We start from the raw sequence: 18,827 nt of genomic DNA, 5'->3' as shown, positions 1-18,827 counted from the left end.
TCATTTGTGATGAAACGGATTGTATTGCTGCCCATTTTGGCCAGGACACTTGTGAAAGAGATTTTTAATCTCAGTGAGGCTGTCCTCGTTAAATAAAGGTTAAAGAAATAATAATAATAATAATAAATAAAATTTTATATATATATATATATATATTTTTATTTACTAATTTTTTTTTTAATGATGGTCCCAAATCCTGCTTTGTGATATTATTACAGTGACTACTTAATGATTTTCAAATAAAGTTGAGCCCAAACACTGAACTGAGTCAAAGAAAAAGATGCAGCTAAGAAGAAAAATGGAGTGTGCTGAAATGGTGTAGCGAGAGAGACAGAGAGATAAGCTAAAGGTTTAACAACTACAGTGTGACATCATAGGGTCCCTCCCTCTTGTTAATAATCCAGTATAGATGGTTGTACAATCACACACACCCATTTCCAAACACACAAAATCATACCACACAGTTTCTTTTACACACAGTGTGCACTGGCACCTAATCTGAGGTCATTTCAAAGGACACGGAGAAAAATAGAACAACTGTAGAAGTTTAGAAAGAAGAGGTTTGAGTGGACTGCATGAGCTCTGTGTTGTTTTCTCGGAGAAAGGGACAACATGCAAGTCTTCCTCCTCCTCTTCCTCAGTGAGATCTTGCTGCTGAGACTGACCTCTGCAACCACACTGAAAGGTACCAAAACAAAGCCATTCAACTTTAGATTCTAGACCAATTCTAGGATCATACACATTATTCATGAATGTTAATAAGCAAATTTGACTGCCTTTACAATTCTAGCTTCTTTTAGTTGTAAGTTCCAAATCCATATGCATGCAACTTGTGAAATAAATTGCATGCAGAATGAAATCCTGCATGTGGTATGCCTATTGTAATGCAATATTACTGAAGTCATTAGTCTGGTATGCTGTGGATGCATGGTGCTGGTTAAAGGATATAAGCTCAGCTGTTGTCAGTCTGTATACAGATATACATAATATATCGGTTTCCTTTTTGGGGTTGGGATAGTGCAATAATTTGCTGTTATTGTGACCATTTTGAAGAGTACATTAAAATAATATATTGATGATGTTTATGATTACACAGTAAATAATTTGTATTATATCAACAATGTATATTTCCAAAGTCTATTTGGATTTTTTTTGGATGTCAGTAATGGATTCTGTTGAAATTGCTACAATATTGTGCGTGCTGATGTCTGTATTGGCAGCAAATACAAGGTCACATCAGGAGGCAGCTCTGTCTGTTTATTTTCTGTTTCCCGTTAAAGTTTGAATCTGTGAAGTGAAGTGAGATTGTTAGAAAAAAATTGAGTGCATGAAAGCTGAGTGCATGGGTGTTGGTTGAATATGGATTAATTTAGGTTATTTTAGTTTGCTTTAATGTGCAATATCAAAAATTACTTCACACAACTGTCTGAGTCTGTACTTGATTTTTGGCTTCATCACTCTCCTTGTCCTTTGTCATGTGTAAGGTGCATGTAAAAGCAGACCCTTGACTTTTGCAAGTTGTGCAAACTGATGAAGCATATGCTGAAAGAAGTAAACATCAACTCTGCTGCCACTAAGCACTGACCTCTTCATCCTATGATGGTGCCTTAAGCCCCTTTCACACTGCACGTTGGTCCCGGAAAATTGCCGGATCGCCTTCTATCTGGGAACGATTGCCGGGACACATTACCCGTGTATTATCCGCAATCTCAGTGTGAAAGGGGCTTTATTGTAACACACCTCAGCCTTGACTAATTTACCACAGGCCACCCATCTGTTAGGTCAGTGAAGTCGCTAAATCCCTAGTTGCCATGGAAACCCCTGTTTACCAATTCCTCATTGTCATGTGTTGCACACACTTTCCCAGAGGAAATTATTTTCTTTGCTCCGTCATAGCTTAGAAGTAAAGCACTTCTCAGATATGTTTCAATGAATGTAATTAAATTTTAATACACATTCCCGGTAGATCTTGCATTTATATATTTTGCTCTATTTTAGTGTGGAGCACCCACTTTTCATGATTTACTCAATTCCACAATATCCTGATTTACTCAGAAAATGGTAAAATAGGTAACGATTGCCTTTTCATTTAGTTATTTTTGTCTCAGATGTTTCTCCTGAAATTCCTCAAATAAAAATTAAAAAAAGGTGGATATACAGTAGAAGTAAAATTGATTAAAAAATTTGTATCACATTAATCATTCAGAAAAAAATGCATTAAATTGCTCAAGTGACAGCAAATACTTTTAATGTAAATTAGATCATTACAAAATATATTATATATATATATATATATATATATATATATATATATATATATATATATATATATATAAATAAATTTCCACAAATGTTTCACAATATTATTGCTTTTACTGTATTTTTTTTATCAAATAAATGCAGCCTGGGAGAACAAAAGAAAATATTTTATGAAAGTCATAAAAATTTTTGTATTCTCTTCTAGCTCTGATAATTTGATTTTGGAAGACTGTCATGATAAAGGTTTAACCTCATACTGAAATCTTTTGTTTGCAGACTCTAGAGTCCTGGCAAATCTGTGATATGGAAATGCTCCATTTGTTTATCGATCAATCTCACTGCTGTCTAGAAGAAATCATCATTCTTATAGTTTCAGATTCAGTGGGTGACTATGTTTAACAGTAAATAAACACGCATACAACAAGTGTTTTCTCACTTTACATACACACATATCTCTGCAGCACAACAGTTTATCTGCCGATTCCTCTGGGAGTCGTACAGAAACCAGCTCTGATGTAATAAATGGGCTGTTTGTGTGATCTGGAACTCTGTGCTCAATGCCAGGGGTTTCCCTCAAGCGGTAACAACTTTCTCTGGCATAGGACATGCATTGTTTCATTATTCATTCTTCAGAAACGGCAAACACACACATTTATGAGAAACAAACCACAGGGGTCTCGTACTGGGATTCTTTTACGTGTTTGTGTTTTGTTGTCATAGATCACAAAACTGGGTAATTACTGTATAAGGGCAGAACGTGATGTTTGTGAGGGAAGCATGGGTGCATGACCAAAACACTTTCGTTTTGACTGCAGAAGTGTAGCTTTCAGAAAGGAAAATCTGACACTGGACTGATTGTTATTTCAAATCTCTTTGCAAAAGCGTTGTAGATACAGTCACATGACATCTAATATCCCTAGCTGAAGTCATAATGTAAATGTAAGGGATTTAATTGAATCTGATGAGATCATTTTTCCTGTGTATTTGAATCCCAGGGCAAAGACAAAACATGAGGGTTAGTATCAGCGCTGTTGGAGACACCATTGTTTTCAAGTTCTTCCAGCCCCATGTGGACACCAGACTGGAGGGATACATCCTGGGCTATGGCAGCAGCATGTTCTCCAAACAATTCATCCAGCTACCTGAGGATGGACAACCCTATGAGACTGAGATAGGTACTGTATTTATCTTTAGCCTCCTTTCACAGAGTTGGTTGTTTATTTAACAGTATCTTCTCTATTTCTTTTTTTTAGATGCTGAGCCCAAATATCTAATTGCGGTACAGTCAAAGAATCCTGAAGAACCTAAGAAAAAATGTGCAGGTAAGCAACACGATGCCACAAATGAAATCAGAGAACAAGTAACAAACAACTTCTGTACATACAGTGACCCCAAAAAGTATTTGGACATTTAATCACACTTAAAAAGAACGTCATTATATTTGCTTTTAAACAGTAGTTCAGGAAGTCGCTGGCCTTCAGTACACTGTAAAAAGTGAGTTGTAAACAAAGATTGTTGATTGGAATTTATTACGGTCTTTCTACCTGAAAATTTCACACTTGCCATTCCTTTGTAATTTGTGAATTTACTAGCAATTTTTGAATGAAGAATTTTTAGTACTGACTTGTGACCTCCAGGGAAAGTGGATCTAGAGAAACCATTGAACATTGTGATTGGCTCGGTAACACAGTCGTCAGTGCTGCTGTCCTGGGGGACACTAATGATCAGCCCCTTCATGGATACCGTTCTGGATGACTGTTTTGATGAAGGGTATGTGCCCTTGAGCATGTATGTGTGCATCTCCATGTACTGTGTGGGAGTTATCTGGATGTAATCAGTTTGTTGTTGACCTTGTCTCAAGATGTTCAGTTATTACACTGACAGAAGACAGAGCAGGTACAGGATTATGTGTGCAGATGCCCATGTGTTCCAGAAACAACCAGACACTCAGATCACACACATGAATGGACAAAACAACAGACTTTAATAATCTAAACAGTATCAGAAAGAGTAAAAAAAGAAAAAGGAAACCGTAATAAAATTAACAGATGTTTGGATGGAAAAAGAGAATTTGGGTGTGTATGTATGCACAGACAAATGCATACATTTATTTTTCTATCATTGTGGGGACTTTCCATATACAGTGCCCTCCATAAGTATTGGAACAATAAAGACAAAATTGTTCTGTTTGCTGTGGAGTCAAAAAAAATCTGTAAATATGATTAAAATATGAATATGAGACAAAACTACAGAATGTCACATTTTATTACTGGGTGATTCAACACAAAGATGTTTTACCAGCTAAGAAGATCAGCACTTTTAGAGTTTCATCTCCCTATGTGATGTGAGTACTGGAACAGTTGCCTCACAGGTCTTTCTAAGTGTTCAGCTGTTTCCTGTTGCATTCATTCTTCAGATATTAAAAGCAGGGAATGTGTCTTATCAGTTATATCCACTGCTTCTGCATTCTAAGTCTTGCAAGTCTTGGGTGATGCTCTGTCAATCTACAGTCTGCAGGAGAATTTGACACAGAACTACAGAAGCTACACAGCAAGATGCGAACCTCTGATCAGCAACAAAAATAGAAAGCCAAGATTCTTCACAAATGTGAGCCAGTAGAGTTTTGGAACTGAGTTGATGGACCGATGAGACAAAGATTAACCTTTATCTAAGTGATTGGAAAGCAAAAGTGTGGAGAAAAAAAGCAAACTGCAAATGATCCTAAGCATACAACCTCATCTGTAAAGCTTGGTGGAGGTGGTGTCATGGCATGGGCATGCATGGCTGTCTCTAGAACAGGACCTCTTCATTTCAATGATGACTTAATGTATGATGGCAGTAGCAGAATGAATTTGGAAGGGTACAAAATCATCTTGGCTACTAATATTAAAGAAAAATGCCACCAAACTCATTAGAAAGCACTTCATATTAGATCAGGACAATGACCCAAAACACCCTGCCAGTTCAGTCAAGGACTTTATCAGGGAAGAAATGTAAAGTCTTAGATTGCCCAAATCAATTTCCAGATTTAAATCCGATTGAACATTAATTTCACCAGCTGAAGCAGAGACTAAAGACAGAAACTCCCCAAAACAAACAACAGTTGGAACTGGCTGCATTAAAGGCTGGAGAAAAGCATTTCAAAGCATAAGACCAAGAGTCTGGTGATGTCTATGGGTTGCAGACTCACTGCTCTGATTGCATGCAAGGGATCTGCAACTAAATATTAGCTTTTAATCTTTTACATCTGCCTTAAATTCAACTGTTCCAATACTTATGCTCACATCAAATAGTGGGATAAACTCTAAAAGTGCTGTCCTTTTTATTTTGGTATAACATGTATGTGCCGAAAGACCTAATAATAAAATGTGACATTCTGTAGTTTGGTCACATATTCATCTTTTAAGGCACTGTATATAGTTTTTTTTTCCTTCTCTAAACTAATGATGTTTTATATCTCCTGCAGGTCTGTATATCTGTAAAGGCATCACTTAATATGTTTATGAAGTCATTGTGCTCAGAGACTGTTGGATGCTTGCTGCAATGCAGCTAATTTTAGTTTTTACTGTCCATGTCCCCACTATGTAGGCACAATATGACCCCACACACTGTCCTTGAACAAGTTAGTGAAAAGCTTGACCTCAGCCCTCTACAAAATGACTAATTTGATTCCTCTGACCCATAAAAACCTTACAAATGCCAGAGAGAGAGAGAGAGAGAGAGAATGTTGAAAAAAGGGTAAGCAAGGGCATCTATAAACCTGCACAATATCGGAGTTTAGCCCATTAGTGCCAAATCATACTGAGATAATACGTACAAGTGTAAATTATTCAAACCAGAGGTCTATTTTTCCATGATTAGACTGTCATTTTAAATCTAGTTATAAAGTCTTGTTTACTGTTGTGTCTTCTCTCAGACAGTTCACAGTCCGCTACAGAGAGAAGGAACCTAGCAATACCTGGAACTACCAGACCTGTCCATCCACCAGCACAGTCATTGACAACCTCAAACCAGATGCTCTGTATGAGTTTGCAGTCCGTGCTGACACCGACACAAACAGTGGAGTCTGGAGTCCAGCGGTCATCCATAACACAGCTGGTATGTCCCACTACAAATCATCCATTTTGCAATGAGTCATAGATTTGACAAAACATACTGTAACTTAGAAGTTTACAAAACTTTATAAGTTTTCCCCTCACAGATCAAATAATAGAGCCATTCAAGGAACTGAACCAGGCAAAGCCTAAGGTAAGTAAATAACTGAGCTTTAGGATAATACTTTTGTTCTCTCGCTTTATCTCTTTTTTTACATTGGATATTGCTCTCTAAACAGAAGCCTCTCTTAGCAAGTCAGCAATCATTTTTGCCACCAGTGCCAGGTAAAATACATATTTTTCCTTCATTTACACAGACAATGATAGTAGTAATGAATATAAAATATGTAATGACTTTTCCTGCCACTTTCTAGTCTTAAGCAACATTAACCAGACCAGAGCAGCCCCTCTTCTTATACACACTAGCCTTCCAAAGCAAAGGAAAACTTCAGGTAAATGACATTTTCTTACCTTTGAAGCCAAGCAAAATATTACATTAGCAGAATGGAATACAAGCATAATGCACACTATTTTTTTGGATGTGAAAATGTATGCAACATTAGAAAAAGTTGTATGCTGCCTTGTTGCCACATTAGCAACATGCAACCCTTAGTATACGCTAACCTTTAGTCATCTTGAAAAGAAATGTGATTTTGCACTCTCACTAAAATTGGCAAAATGCAGATACACACCATATACATATGCAGACTACAAATTAGTATGACTTTGTGACTACACACCTGGTTTTCTTCGTAAAAGAGAGAGCCTGAATCAACATTATCACTAAAATGACAAACATTTTTTTTGCTTAGTTTCCAGCTTTAAATGTTTAGACATCTTTAAACATGAAACAAATCAAGTACACCTGCTTTTACTCATATTAATTATCCTCCCATGTAAAACAGACTAAACAATTCATCTGTTTTAAATTGAACCGCTCATACTGGACATGTAGTGGGTCCCCTGTCACAGTAGTTTACAAGATAAGTCTTTCATGTGTATCATAATTCCATGTGTCCAATGTGAATTTTCTGAAAGATGCACAAAGCTGGAGGAAAAAAAAAAAACATGCATTTATGAAACACTGGAAATTCATCTAATGATTTGAATCACTTTTCTTTTCAAATTAATTCCTGCTAAAGGATTTTATTAAAACTCCTCTCTTTAACCTCTGAGACAAGAAAGCTACATATCTCATTATCAACAAACTGAAATCAATGCCTTATTTATGTTCTTGTCCTGTGTGTGCCATTTTCATTGAATGTCTGTCATACAAAATGTGTCTTTTTCTACAATTTCATCAACAGGGGCGGAAAATCCCACGACAGTTCCTAAACAGCTACCTGCCTCAACCGAGGCCCTTCCTTCCTCTCACACGTCTATCATTCTGCCCACGCCAAAGACCACAAGCACAGTTCAACCTCGAAACCCCACCAGTCATCCCAGTACAACCCAAGCAAATCTGATCACAGAGCAACATACTAGCATAACCCCACAACAACCTACAACATCTCAGCCACAACCTTCCAGAACCCAACAAAAAACCAGCACAACCCTTCCACCACCCACTACAATCCAACAATATACCATCAAAACGCAGATCTCAGTCAAAGATCAACCATATACATCCAAACAGCTGAATACAGCCCAATACCAGTTTAGTGAAACATCTTTCCCTAATCCACCAACAACCAAACCACTAATTCACCAAACTCTACAACCCACCACAAGCACTATCCAGGAACATCCCCACCCATCTAAGAAACAAGACACCATAACTCAGGACAGTCTCCATACAAGAAAAATTCAGCCCAGTACCAAGCGGCATCGATTGAGCACAACCCAGCGTTCACGAGGCACGTCCAAACACCAAACCACTCACACATACTTTCCAAAAACCACTTCTCACTACCAGTTCAGCACAATTGCAAATTCCGAACAGCCAAACACCAAACCACCACCACCAACAACACAGAACTGGTCCACAAACAGCCATTCTCCGACAAACACAGCTTTGACTTCACCCACTACTTTGGCAAATATTGTCTCAATAACAGACAAACATACAGATGTCTTAGTATCACAGCTGAAAACCAATGTAAGCAAACATACAGTATTTAGCACTAATCCATCCATCCCTGAAGAATATTCTACATCCCATATTCCCACAACTGAATATCCTCTTACCGAGAATATACAGGAACTGACTCCACATCCTATATATCTACCCATAACCTTTTGGTACCAGTCTAGACCCAGCACCACAACAAAGCATTCCAGCACCATTAAACAGCAAGCTAGCACTGCTAAATACAACCCAAAAACGGACTCCCAGGTTGAAAATCGACAGCCTACTCCTGAAGAACGGTTGCCAGGTACCCCAAAAAACCTATTAAACCTCACACCTCAAACAGCTTTCACCATATCTGATGCCGTTCAAAACTCACCCGTGGCGGGAAGGGTAACAGTGGGGACGAATCATCCAAGTCGACCAGCGGGTAACTTCTCCCCTAGACTTGTGATGTAGAAACAGGCTAGTTTTAGTAATTTGAAGCAATCCGACAACTTTAAATGTATTATCTAAGACAGGAGTGTCCAGTCCTGTTCCTGGAGGGCTACTGTCCTGCAGAGTTTAGCTGCAATCCTAATTAAGCACACCTGAATCAACTAATCAAGATGCTAGAAATTTCCATTCAAGTGTGTGGGGGCAGGTTGGAGCTAAATTTTGCAGGACATTGGCCTTCTAGAAGAAGGATTGGACAGCACTGTTTTAAGAAGTTCTTTGATGTTTTTCATTAAATATTAAATGACTGGTGCCAGATATTCCTTTAACAGTCATGGATAATCTAGAGAGACTAAAAGCTATTTGTCAGAGATTTTCTGAATATATTATCATTACAATATATTCTACTTTGTATAAGACTTATGTAAGTCTGCCTCTGTATGTCAGCTAGTTCCCAGCCAAAGGACGAACAGCTACTGCCACAGCCAACACTTACAAATGAGGTGCCCAATAGGAATGAGGGTAATGATATCAGCTCCAGTTTTTTTTTTTCTCCTAATTGTGCTGTTTGTCACCTGTCCGTATTAACCGCATAAATCTTCATTGTACACAGTAGCGTTGTAATTGTCACCACCAAACATCACCACCACTTCCAAATGTCATCCTGCTGGGCATTGCCATTACCACCCGACTAGCGCTGAAACAGCCCCACCACTGCCCCTCAATCATCTTTAAACCATCACCAGCAGCACCAGCTCTCAAATTACTATCCCATTCATTCACCTCAAGTGTCTGACTACATCATGCACTCTTAATGTCCAACACTTGCACTGTCATAATGCTATGCACACCATTTCCACCATCTTCTCTTCTAGAGCTGTTGGCTTCTGTTTCTGGATAGCTGGTGCTCATTTCTGAGCTTCCCAGACTCATCCCTATTCAGTCAGTCAACAGATATGTTGCCATTATCTTTAATCATTGTCTCCTTCCCATTGCTGACTGTGTTTGTGTTTATCTAGGGAGAGGTATCTTCCCCAACTCTTCTCCTGTGTTCCACCCCATGGCAAGAAATGCTACACATAAACTGAGGCCTCGTGGTCGTGTCCCTCCAGTTCCCCCCAAAAGGTTTTTCAGGCCAACCTATGGGTATCGTAACTCAACTGTCAACAAGAAAAGGGGTATAAAACTTTGAGGTTTTCGCACCAACACAAACATAATTTTTTCTTTTTTAAGTGGGGCCTTTAACTGTTCAGCTTTCCTTTTGTGCTTCTAATAATGTATTCAGACATCTTTACTTTCATTTATTAATTCAAAGTCTATTTTATTAGACTTTTAAATGTTGTGTAGTGTGCAGATTCATAAATCTGTAGCACTAGGCTAGGGCTGTTTCACACCACATGCACATGCAGAAGCATATTAAGAGAACAAACAAAATTTCTAAAGATAAAACACCAAAAATAATCTATATATTTTAATACACATTAAATAACCAATAATTTTTTATATCCATTAATTTTTTATTATTTTTGCTACATAAATCAATATATTGCAAAACAAATACTATATGCACAGTGTGAATTCTGTAGCCTGTTAATATGGCCAACAATATAAATATGGATAGATTACATGTGTGGAATGAAACAGGCCTTAGTCTCATTCTTAATTGGGGTCCAAAATAAAACTTTGACCAGAAAAAGTCAATAAAACGGCTGGACATTAACTTTTTTAGTTGCAATGTAAGAACAAACAGTATGTTTTTATGAATCTGACATAATCAGTCTGAGCGAATCAAAAGGATTCTGTTTTCTATAGATTCTATATAGTCTCTTCTTTCATTATTTTGTTTGACATTCTCAGTTGACCTGGCATTGTTAGATATAGCAAAAAGTTAGGGGCCTATGTATTTATTGCATTTGGACATTCTTCTTTGCACATGGTTTCTCGGTTGGGTTTTAAATGTATTTCAATCATGTCAACTCTCGGAAGATTTTAGGATGGCGATGAATATGACAAATTTAATGTATTTGGTCTTGTGAAACCATGTGCAAAGATCTGCTATGCTGCTCCTGCTGCTGCTGAATTGCTCCTGCTGTTGGTTATTGCTGTAGTTGTAGATTATTGCTGCTGCTGCAAGCAAGTACAGGAACTTGCCAATGCATATGGCGATACAGTGCCTGCTGCACAAATAAGAATATAAAAAAACAAATAGAAAATCTATACACTAGCAGCTGAGAAAAGAGGAACTCTTAAAACAAACTCCAAAAACCCCAAGCAAAAACATTCCAATAACACTGGCCATCCATATAAATCCAAAAAATTAAGCCCAAATTCTTAATATTCAACATGAATCAACCATCTTGTACCAAGTCATTTAACTCTCTGAATATCATCAGTAACGTTAACAACCCATCAGCCTGCGCCATCTAGAGTTTCATGACTGAACTATATATTTATTTAAGGGACTCTTATCACCTGTTGACAAGATTCATGTGTTATCTGCAGTGAAAACACACACATTCTCTCTTTCTGCCAAAAATCTGTCTCCCATCCTATCCTCTTCACACTGTCATTTAATTCTGCACAACAGCTGAATACTCCTGTGACACCTGATATTACAGCTCAAACTGTACATTTCAACTTTTTTCAACTCTTTTTTTCTCTCATCTGGTCTCTTACTCTAATATTTATCAAATAAAGTCAAATACAAACATTCTCGTACTTATATTGTTGTTTTAAAGTGTTTCTGATATGCGTTTAACACATTTCTTAGAGTGTTTTTGTCATGTGCCTTTAATGTTCGCATTTAATGGCGTGGCTTGGATTCCTTTTAAATTTTAAAAATGGCTTTGATTAAAAGGTTTTTTTTTTTTTTTTTTCATGACAGAGCACCATCAAAGACTCTGGAGGGACAAAAGCCAGAAGAGAACCAAAGAGCAACATGGTAAACTGGAATTTGAAGGCTTGTATTAGAGGTTATCTAAGTTTGATCTCATAAGGGGGTTGCAATATCATATTTCCATAACAATCCATGTGATGTTACTGTAGTTGCAAAGCCTGGTGTTGTGTTCTTTAGTTTATTGAGTGATTTGTAGTCCCTGTCCCAGAAAAATGGTGAAAACATCTCCTGTCTAAAGAACGATTCTCTTGCAGCTGGATTTCATGACCATTCTGGGCCAAGGGCCAAAGAAAATATTAATGTGCTGTTCATGTCATGATGGATTTTCAGAGCTTATGATTCTGTGGAAAAGCATGACAGATCAGCCATTGATAAACTTAGCCAGCCACTGATGAGAACCCAAGATCCTTTCTCACTTTCTCCATCATCACCCTCTCCCAACCAAAGACAACATTGACACTGAATAATAGAGAATCAAATCACTGTCCTTACCCAGTTACCATCCAGTCCAACCCATATTAGAAAGTCTACTTAATCACATTTGGCAGATATATGATTACTTGGGGAAAATGTGAAACTGTTCTTCATCCACTTTTCTTAAAAACCTTCTATTCATACTAAATTAGATTCCTGAAAAAGATCTGGAATGTTTTGCGAATCGCATATTGGAATAATAGACCATCAGAGAAATGACTGTTGGAAATAATTACGTTTTGAAATTGATTCATTGACAGGCTTTGGTCAGTATTATCCTGCACTTCTATTTTGAGTGAAAATCCAGCATTATAGCCGTGTAGGTCTGCACTCAATCATAGCATTGGTACCTCAGAGCTTTTCTTGGAGAAGCCGCAGTCCTGAGAGTCTGGACAGCATTAAAAGATCCCTTCTGGCTCACACAGTACTCTGACTGTGCGGACATTAGCCTGATGTCATGCATTATTGTTTTTAAATCCAACCATGTGAATGTTATGCAGAACATACTTTACCTTCACTTCTGAATAATAGCCAGTGTGCAGTTTTTGGACTCGGAGATTTATAATAATGTGAAATAGCTGTTTCTTTATACTGATTTGATTTTTTAAAGTGAAAACAAAATTAAAAGGACTAACACAAATGCCATAGTAGCTCAAGCTGTCTTTTTTGTTCAGATTAATCTCAGCTACAGCATAATTTTGTTTGGGTTTAAATGATTTTGTTGTTGTGGTCAGGCTTTTCACTGACTCCTTGATTAACCACAAACAATAACCCTGTACCTTATTAATCTGCCGCCTTCTTTTACAGTGAAGACAATGCGGAACCAGGTCTCAAAGACTAAAGAAAAGGGTGAGGACACTGACAGATAAAGATATCAAAATCGATACGGCAATTGTCTTGCTGGACTTGATGCACATGTATTTCTTTCTTTAACTTTTAGAAAAGGTTACTGATCTGAAGCAGATGGACCCAGTACCAGACATGAAACCTCTAGCTCCACCCACTATTGAAAGACCAGCCAAAAAACGGCCTTCATCGACAACAACCCCACAATCTGTTTTTGAGGGTATGCTTTAATGCGAGTTATGTCATTTGTACGATTCTTATATGGAGAAGAGAAAACACTGGATGCTGAAATTAGAGTGTTTCTGTGCCAGTTTCTCCTAAAGTACTGGAAATATGCAAAATAATCTGTCGATAATGAGATAATTAGTGTATCTAATGGAGTTGGAGTCTTGATCTTATGGTGTTTCATGTATGCATTTGAATCTTAGGGAGTCGTTTTGATACCGTTGACAACTCCTCTGTGTTCAGTTCTCATCCCCTGTCTGAGGTGGATGCCACAGGGAAGAAACGTTTCGTAGGTAAGAATATAGGCCTGGACCTACAGCACTGTCAGACAGAATTGTGTGTGATTTATGATTCACAGTCTTTTGACATGAGTGTTAGACCTCTGATTTGCTTTCCTCTATTTGCCAGCGCCTCATGTGATCTATAGAACCGACAAACGTCCGGAGGAGCCCTGCTCTGTCACTCGCTCTCTCAGCTTCTTTCCTGATGAGGAGGTGGGAAACTTGAATGTCACTGGCCCACCCAAGAGCCCTCCTTCCAACCTTACTGTGGTCACAGTGGAAGGATGCCCCTCCTTCATCATCCTTGACTGGGACAAAACAGACAATGAGACCACAGGTAGACAGAACATTTGATTGTCTTTACTGGCTTAAAATAGAGGCATTATTGAACGAGGTGATGGACACCTTGAGAAATGAATGTGAAAAGTTGCAATAGCCAATACGGCAGCTGTTTGAATAAAAAAAAAAAGTTAAAAGAGCCAACTGCCTTTTTGATGGATGCGAAGTGTGTTTTTATATATATATATATATATATATATATATATATATATATATATATATATATATATATATATATATATATATATATATATATAACCTCCGATCTGGTATGTGCATGAGCTGGGCAAGCCTGAAAAATACTGTTTTTTAGCATTGGTTTGAGCTTTGGAAGCAAAAATTTATGATACCATTCTTGTCAGACTTAATTGAAATATGGCTTTGAAAAGTTCTTCTGACAAATCTTAACAGATTTTTAGTCTTCCTCCATTCTAGCAAAGAGAAATTATACTTTATGCCCATTACCTGCATAGAAAATAGCTGCCAAGATGACCAACAAGTGAACTGGCTTGCCTTGAGGGGACTTTGGTTTAAAATACTGTAGTTGGAATTAACAAGATATATGAGATACAAACCTGAAAATTCTCTCATATATTATTTTATTCCATGGAATAAATGAGATACGCTACTGTTCAAATGTTTGGGATCGGTAAGATGTTTTAATGATTTTGAAAGAAGCATCTTATTCTCACTAAGGCTACATAAATAAAGTAGAAACAGTAATATTGTGAAATTATTGTGAAATTTGTGAAAATTTAAACTCTTCAATTTGAATATATTTTAAGATGTAATTTATTCCTGTGATTCAAAGCTGAATTTTCAGCAGTCCTTACTCCAGTCTTCAGTGTCACATGATCATTCAGAAAACATTGAAATATGCTGATTTGGTGCTGAAGAAACCTTATTGTTATCACAATTGGATTCTTTGATAATAAGAAAAGTAAAAAAAAAAAAAAAAAAATTTGTAGTCCACTGAATAGAATAAAGCAGCTCAGACATTCAAACATCTCCTTTGGTGTTCCATTAAAAATCTGAAACAACAAATTATGTTTCTGTTGTATCAAAGAATATGAGGTAGTTTCCTCCACCAAGGGTCCGCATGGAGAGAAGGTGTCCATCCAGACAACAAATCAAACACATACAACTGTGCAGAACCTGACACCAGAGAGCAGGTATGAAGACACACACACAAGACGTCAAGTTCTGTGTCACAGACTTCAGTAGTTCTTAAATTAAGCTAAGTGTAATTGTTGCACACTAACCCATAGTTCTACCTTTACAGACACATTTAAACGTATTTGAAATAATGTATCATTTAGTCCTGCTATGAAGCTGTTCTCGCAGTGGGGCCGTAAAGTTCCAAAGAATGTTTGTAACAATAAAATACACCTGATTAGTAATGTTTGGTTGTCTGATCAACATAATATTGGTTCAGTATTATTAATTATTAATTCATTTTCTCTTGTAGTTATGAATTCAAAGTTACACCCAAAAATGAGCTGGGTTCAGGCCCAGCCAGTGAACCAGTCACCTTCAGTACTGAGTCAGGTAAGAGGAGAAGAAATGTTAAATTACATTGTGTGTTCAGAATATGTGCAAGAGTCTCAACTAAAAGCTCCAGAACTGAAACCACAATCTAGTCTGAGGTCACTGTGAAATCATTTGGCTCATCCGGTGAATCTGAGCTCTGTTTGTTCCAGAAGTGTCACTGGGCCAACTGTATCAACAAGAGAAGCTTTAATGGTTTTTACCTTTAGAGTTTTTGCACTACATTGAAAGTCATCTCAAGCCAAACAAGAGCCTTGTGTGAAAAACAGACCTAAATATAAATCATTATTCACTTAAAGGTGCTGTATGTAAGTTTTTGACTCTACTGAAGCATAAAAATAGCATAATATGTTTGCAGATATTTACGAAACATGCTAAGTTAACATACTTGTTTATCTGAAAAACAATGCTGCAGTCAGTTCTTCCCCTTTGAAAATGTGCGTTCAGGGCCGGAATGTTGGTATCTGTTTCGGTTTGTGAAACCCGCCCACTGCCAGTTCACCCAATTGTATTTCGGCACCCCGGGTTGCCAGTTTGCGGAAACACAGCGTATTTCATTTCATTCATCGTCAAACGCTCTCGTACTGTTGGTTTTGTCAATCTGGCAACCTGCGTGCATCAAGTCTGAGGAGCAGGGGCCGGGTGAAAAAAACCCTCTCCAATATTTAGAATTTGGACTGCAATACCTAGTTCAACCACTCAGTGTCAATTCTACATACAGCACCTTTAAATCTTATTTAAATCTCATTCAAGCTTCAAAACATTCGAAAGGTTTGCGATCAGTCATGTGTTGCATGAAAACTGATTGTTTGGAATCACTGAACAATTTGAAGAAACTGACACTTATATGATAAAAGAGTCATGCAGGCCAAGGTAACTTGAATGAGACATCAAGCTCACAGGTGTGTGTAATTGGCAATGAACGTTTACTTTGCTGTAATGTATATGTAGAATTAGCATATAAGCATTACTGTCAGCAGTGAGAGTAATGTGCCTAATGTTCAACTAATAGTTCCAATGTGTTCACTCTTCTGGGTCCATTGCACTTATTTACTGTAGGTAAAGGGGCCCTTAGAGACTGCCAGAAAATAATAATAACCATGAGGATATCTGATACAATCTCTGGAAAATTGCAATTCATGATGAAGACACTGAGGACAACTCAGTGGAATTTCTTGGGGCTTTGGATTTGAGAAGTCCATAACATGCCGTTTCATTATTTTCAGGCATTGAGTGTAGTAATAGTTACCTGAATGGATTATTGTCTGGCTTATATCAAAGTAAAGGATTCTAAACCTTTCACAGTTATGTGTTTTATATGTAACTTTTAGATGTACATTTCCATATGCACTGTTCAAATGTTTTCAGTAAGATTTTTATACTTTTATTCATCAAGGATGCATTAAATTGTTCAAATTGAATCTTTTTTTCCTTTTCTGTTTTTCAAAGAAACCAGAAAAATATATATCACAGTTTCTAGCAATTTACTATTTTCAACATTGATACTAGTAAAAATGTTTCTTGAGCACTTCAATATGATTTTCTGAAGTGAAACTAAAAACTGGAGTACTGGCTGCTGAAAATTCAGTTTTGCCATCACAGGAATAAATAACATTTACAATATATTCAAATAGATTTTGAATATATATTGCTGTTTTACTGCAGTTTTGATGAAACAATGCAGCCTTGGTGAACCTTCTTTCAAATACAGTAACAAAATCTTGCTGACCCCAAAATGTCACGTCAACAATGCATTAAGTTGCAATGACATCATCATGTTTCTTCTGTACTGCAGCTGATCCTCGTGTGAGTCAGATCCAAACTGGTAAGAGCTCCAGTCACCTCAAGCATATGATATAAAAAATAGAAAGACACAATATGCCTATACAAACTCTTCATGTGTGTCTAATTTATATTGGCTCTCATAGGTAAAAATGCCATCTGGTCATCATTTCCATTCAAGGCTGACTCGTACTCCGAGTGCAATGGGCAGCAGTTCATAAAGCGGACCTGGTACCGCAAGTTTGTGGGTATCCAGTTGTGCAACTCTCTTAGATACAAGATCTACCTGAGCGACGCTCTTAATGGTCCGTATCAACCAATTACAGACTCACCAGATATTTCTGCTATTTAGCTAATAAGTCAGTTGGTTACTTTTTAGTTCTTTCTTTCTTTCTCCAGGGAAGTTCTACAGCATAGGAGATCAAACAGGGTATGGGGAGGATCACTGCCAATTTGTTGACTCGTTCCTGGATGGACGAACCGGTGGTCCTCTTTCACCAAATCAGTTACCACCCAGAAAAGGTTTCTAATAAATAAAAAACAAAAACACAGTAATCTAACACTAGTACATGAGATATGACGATCTCTCCTGTCTTATAGGCTTTTACCGGGCCATGCGTCAGGAGCCTGTCAAGTTTGGGGAGATCGGAGGAAATTCCATGATCAACTACGTGGCCTGGTACGAGTGTGGGATACCCATTCCTGGGAAGTGGTAGGACCCCGAGGAGCAGATGGAAGATGTGGCAGATAAGAAACATCAGTTGCCAAGGGAGAACAGCCTTTTTACGGGATGTTTGTGTACAGAGAATGATTTCATTGGAGTATGTATCTGTATTTTCAGGTATCAGGCACATATAGAATTATTTATAAGCTGAAGTAGTGCAGCAATCGTACAGAGAGCTAAATGAATATTATTGTTGATATGTTGAACTTTTGGGATTATAGGGAAGCAGGCTCCCTTGAAGGCTAGATGAATGTGAATAATTTTTTTTTTTAATCAAAATGTTGCATATGCCACTGAAACAAAAATGACCATGACTGGCCAACTTAATGTTCCAGGGTTAAAACAGGTTTTGTAGACAGCATCTACACACAGACAGCATCTGACATTGTCATCACAGAAAATAATTTTTGCTAACAAAAAATAATACATATATGTATACATTCCATTAACAGCTCAAGCACAATGTTTAACAAATAATTTAAAGACTGTCATTTATACAATTGTTCAAGCCATGCAGTTTTTCAAGTTATTGTAATTATGCTATGAATGTCAGAAGTGCAACATCTCTTTAACAAGGAAGTCTATTGTTTTGTACAGAAGTTTAGTGACTCATGATTTCCAGAGAAAGCTTTTAAATGCCAGAATTTATGTAACATGTTTTTACATTGAAACTTTTATATATTTTATAATGTTTATAATGGTGCTGCTTTATCAATAAAAAAAAAACAAGCAGTTTATTTTGTTTTTTTGTAGCTAATTTTTTTTTTAAGTTTATATTGTTTTTTATGCAATCTTCTCTCAGAAATACAGAAAAATCAGTTAAAGACAGACCTAAATTGAGGATAAATATGTTCAT

At 37.2% G+C, this 18,827-nt stretch overlaps 1 protein-coding gene across 1 annotated transcript; it reads left to right on the top strand.

The window, feature by feature from the left end:
* Window positions 1-428: 428 nt before the first annotated feature.
* LOC109073530 (target of Nesh-SH3-like) lies at window positions 429-18,703 on the top strand. Its single transcript, XM_042763819.1, has 22 exons — window positions 429-685; window positions 3,255-3,434; window positions 3,513-3,581; window positions 3,897-4,029; window positions 6,176-6,357; window positions 6,461-6,507; window positions 6,593-6,638; window positions 6,728-6,805; window positions 7,661-8,851; window positions 9,304-9,378; window positions 9,876-10,034; window positions 11,741-11,797; window positions 13,034-13,075; window positions 13,167-13,292; window positions 13,501-13,590; window positions 13,706-13,915; window positions 14,984-15,089; window positions 15,386-15,465; window positions 17,261-17,290; window positions 17,394-17,552; window positions 17,647-17,769; window positions 17,848-18,703. The coding sequence occupies exons 1-22, from the start codon at window positions 613-615 to the stop codon at window positions 17,961-17,963; spliced, it is 3,372 nt and encodes a 1,123-aa protein (XP_042619753.1). The 5' UTR covers window positions 429-612; the 3' UTR covers window positions 17,964-18,703.
* The last annotated feature ends 124 nt before the right edge of the window (window positions 18,704-18,827 follow it).

Source organism: Cyprinus carpio, chromosome A9, assembly GCF_018340385.1.
Source record: "Cyprinus carpio isolate SPL01 chromosome A9, ASM1834038v1, whole genome shotgun sequence".
NCBI lineage: Eukaryota > Metazoa > Chordata > Actinopteri > Cypriniformes > Cyprinidae > Cyprinus > Cyprinus carpio.
Note: the sequence above shows the minus strand (reverse complement) of the source record. Positions and strands in the feature narration are given on the sequence as shown.

Coding starts and splice junctions, on each gene's coding strand:
- LOC109073530 (XM_042763819.1), top strand. CDS start 613: ATGCAAGTCTTCCTCCTCCTCTTCCTCAGTGAGATCTTGCTGCTGAGA. Junction 6,806..7,660: donor AAAGCAAAGGAAAACTTCAG/GTAAATGACATT, acceptor TTTCATCAACAG/GGGCGGAAAATCCCACGACA. Junction 15,090..15,385: donor AACCTGACACCAGAGAGCAG/GTATGAAGACAC, acceptor TTTCTCTTGTAG/TTATGAATTCAAAGTTACAC.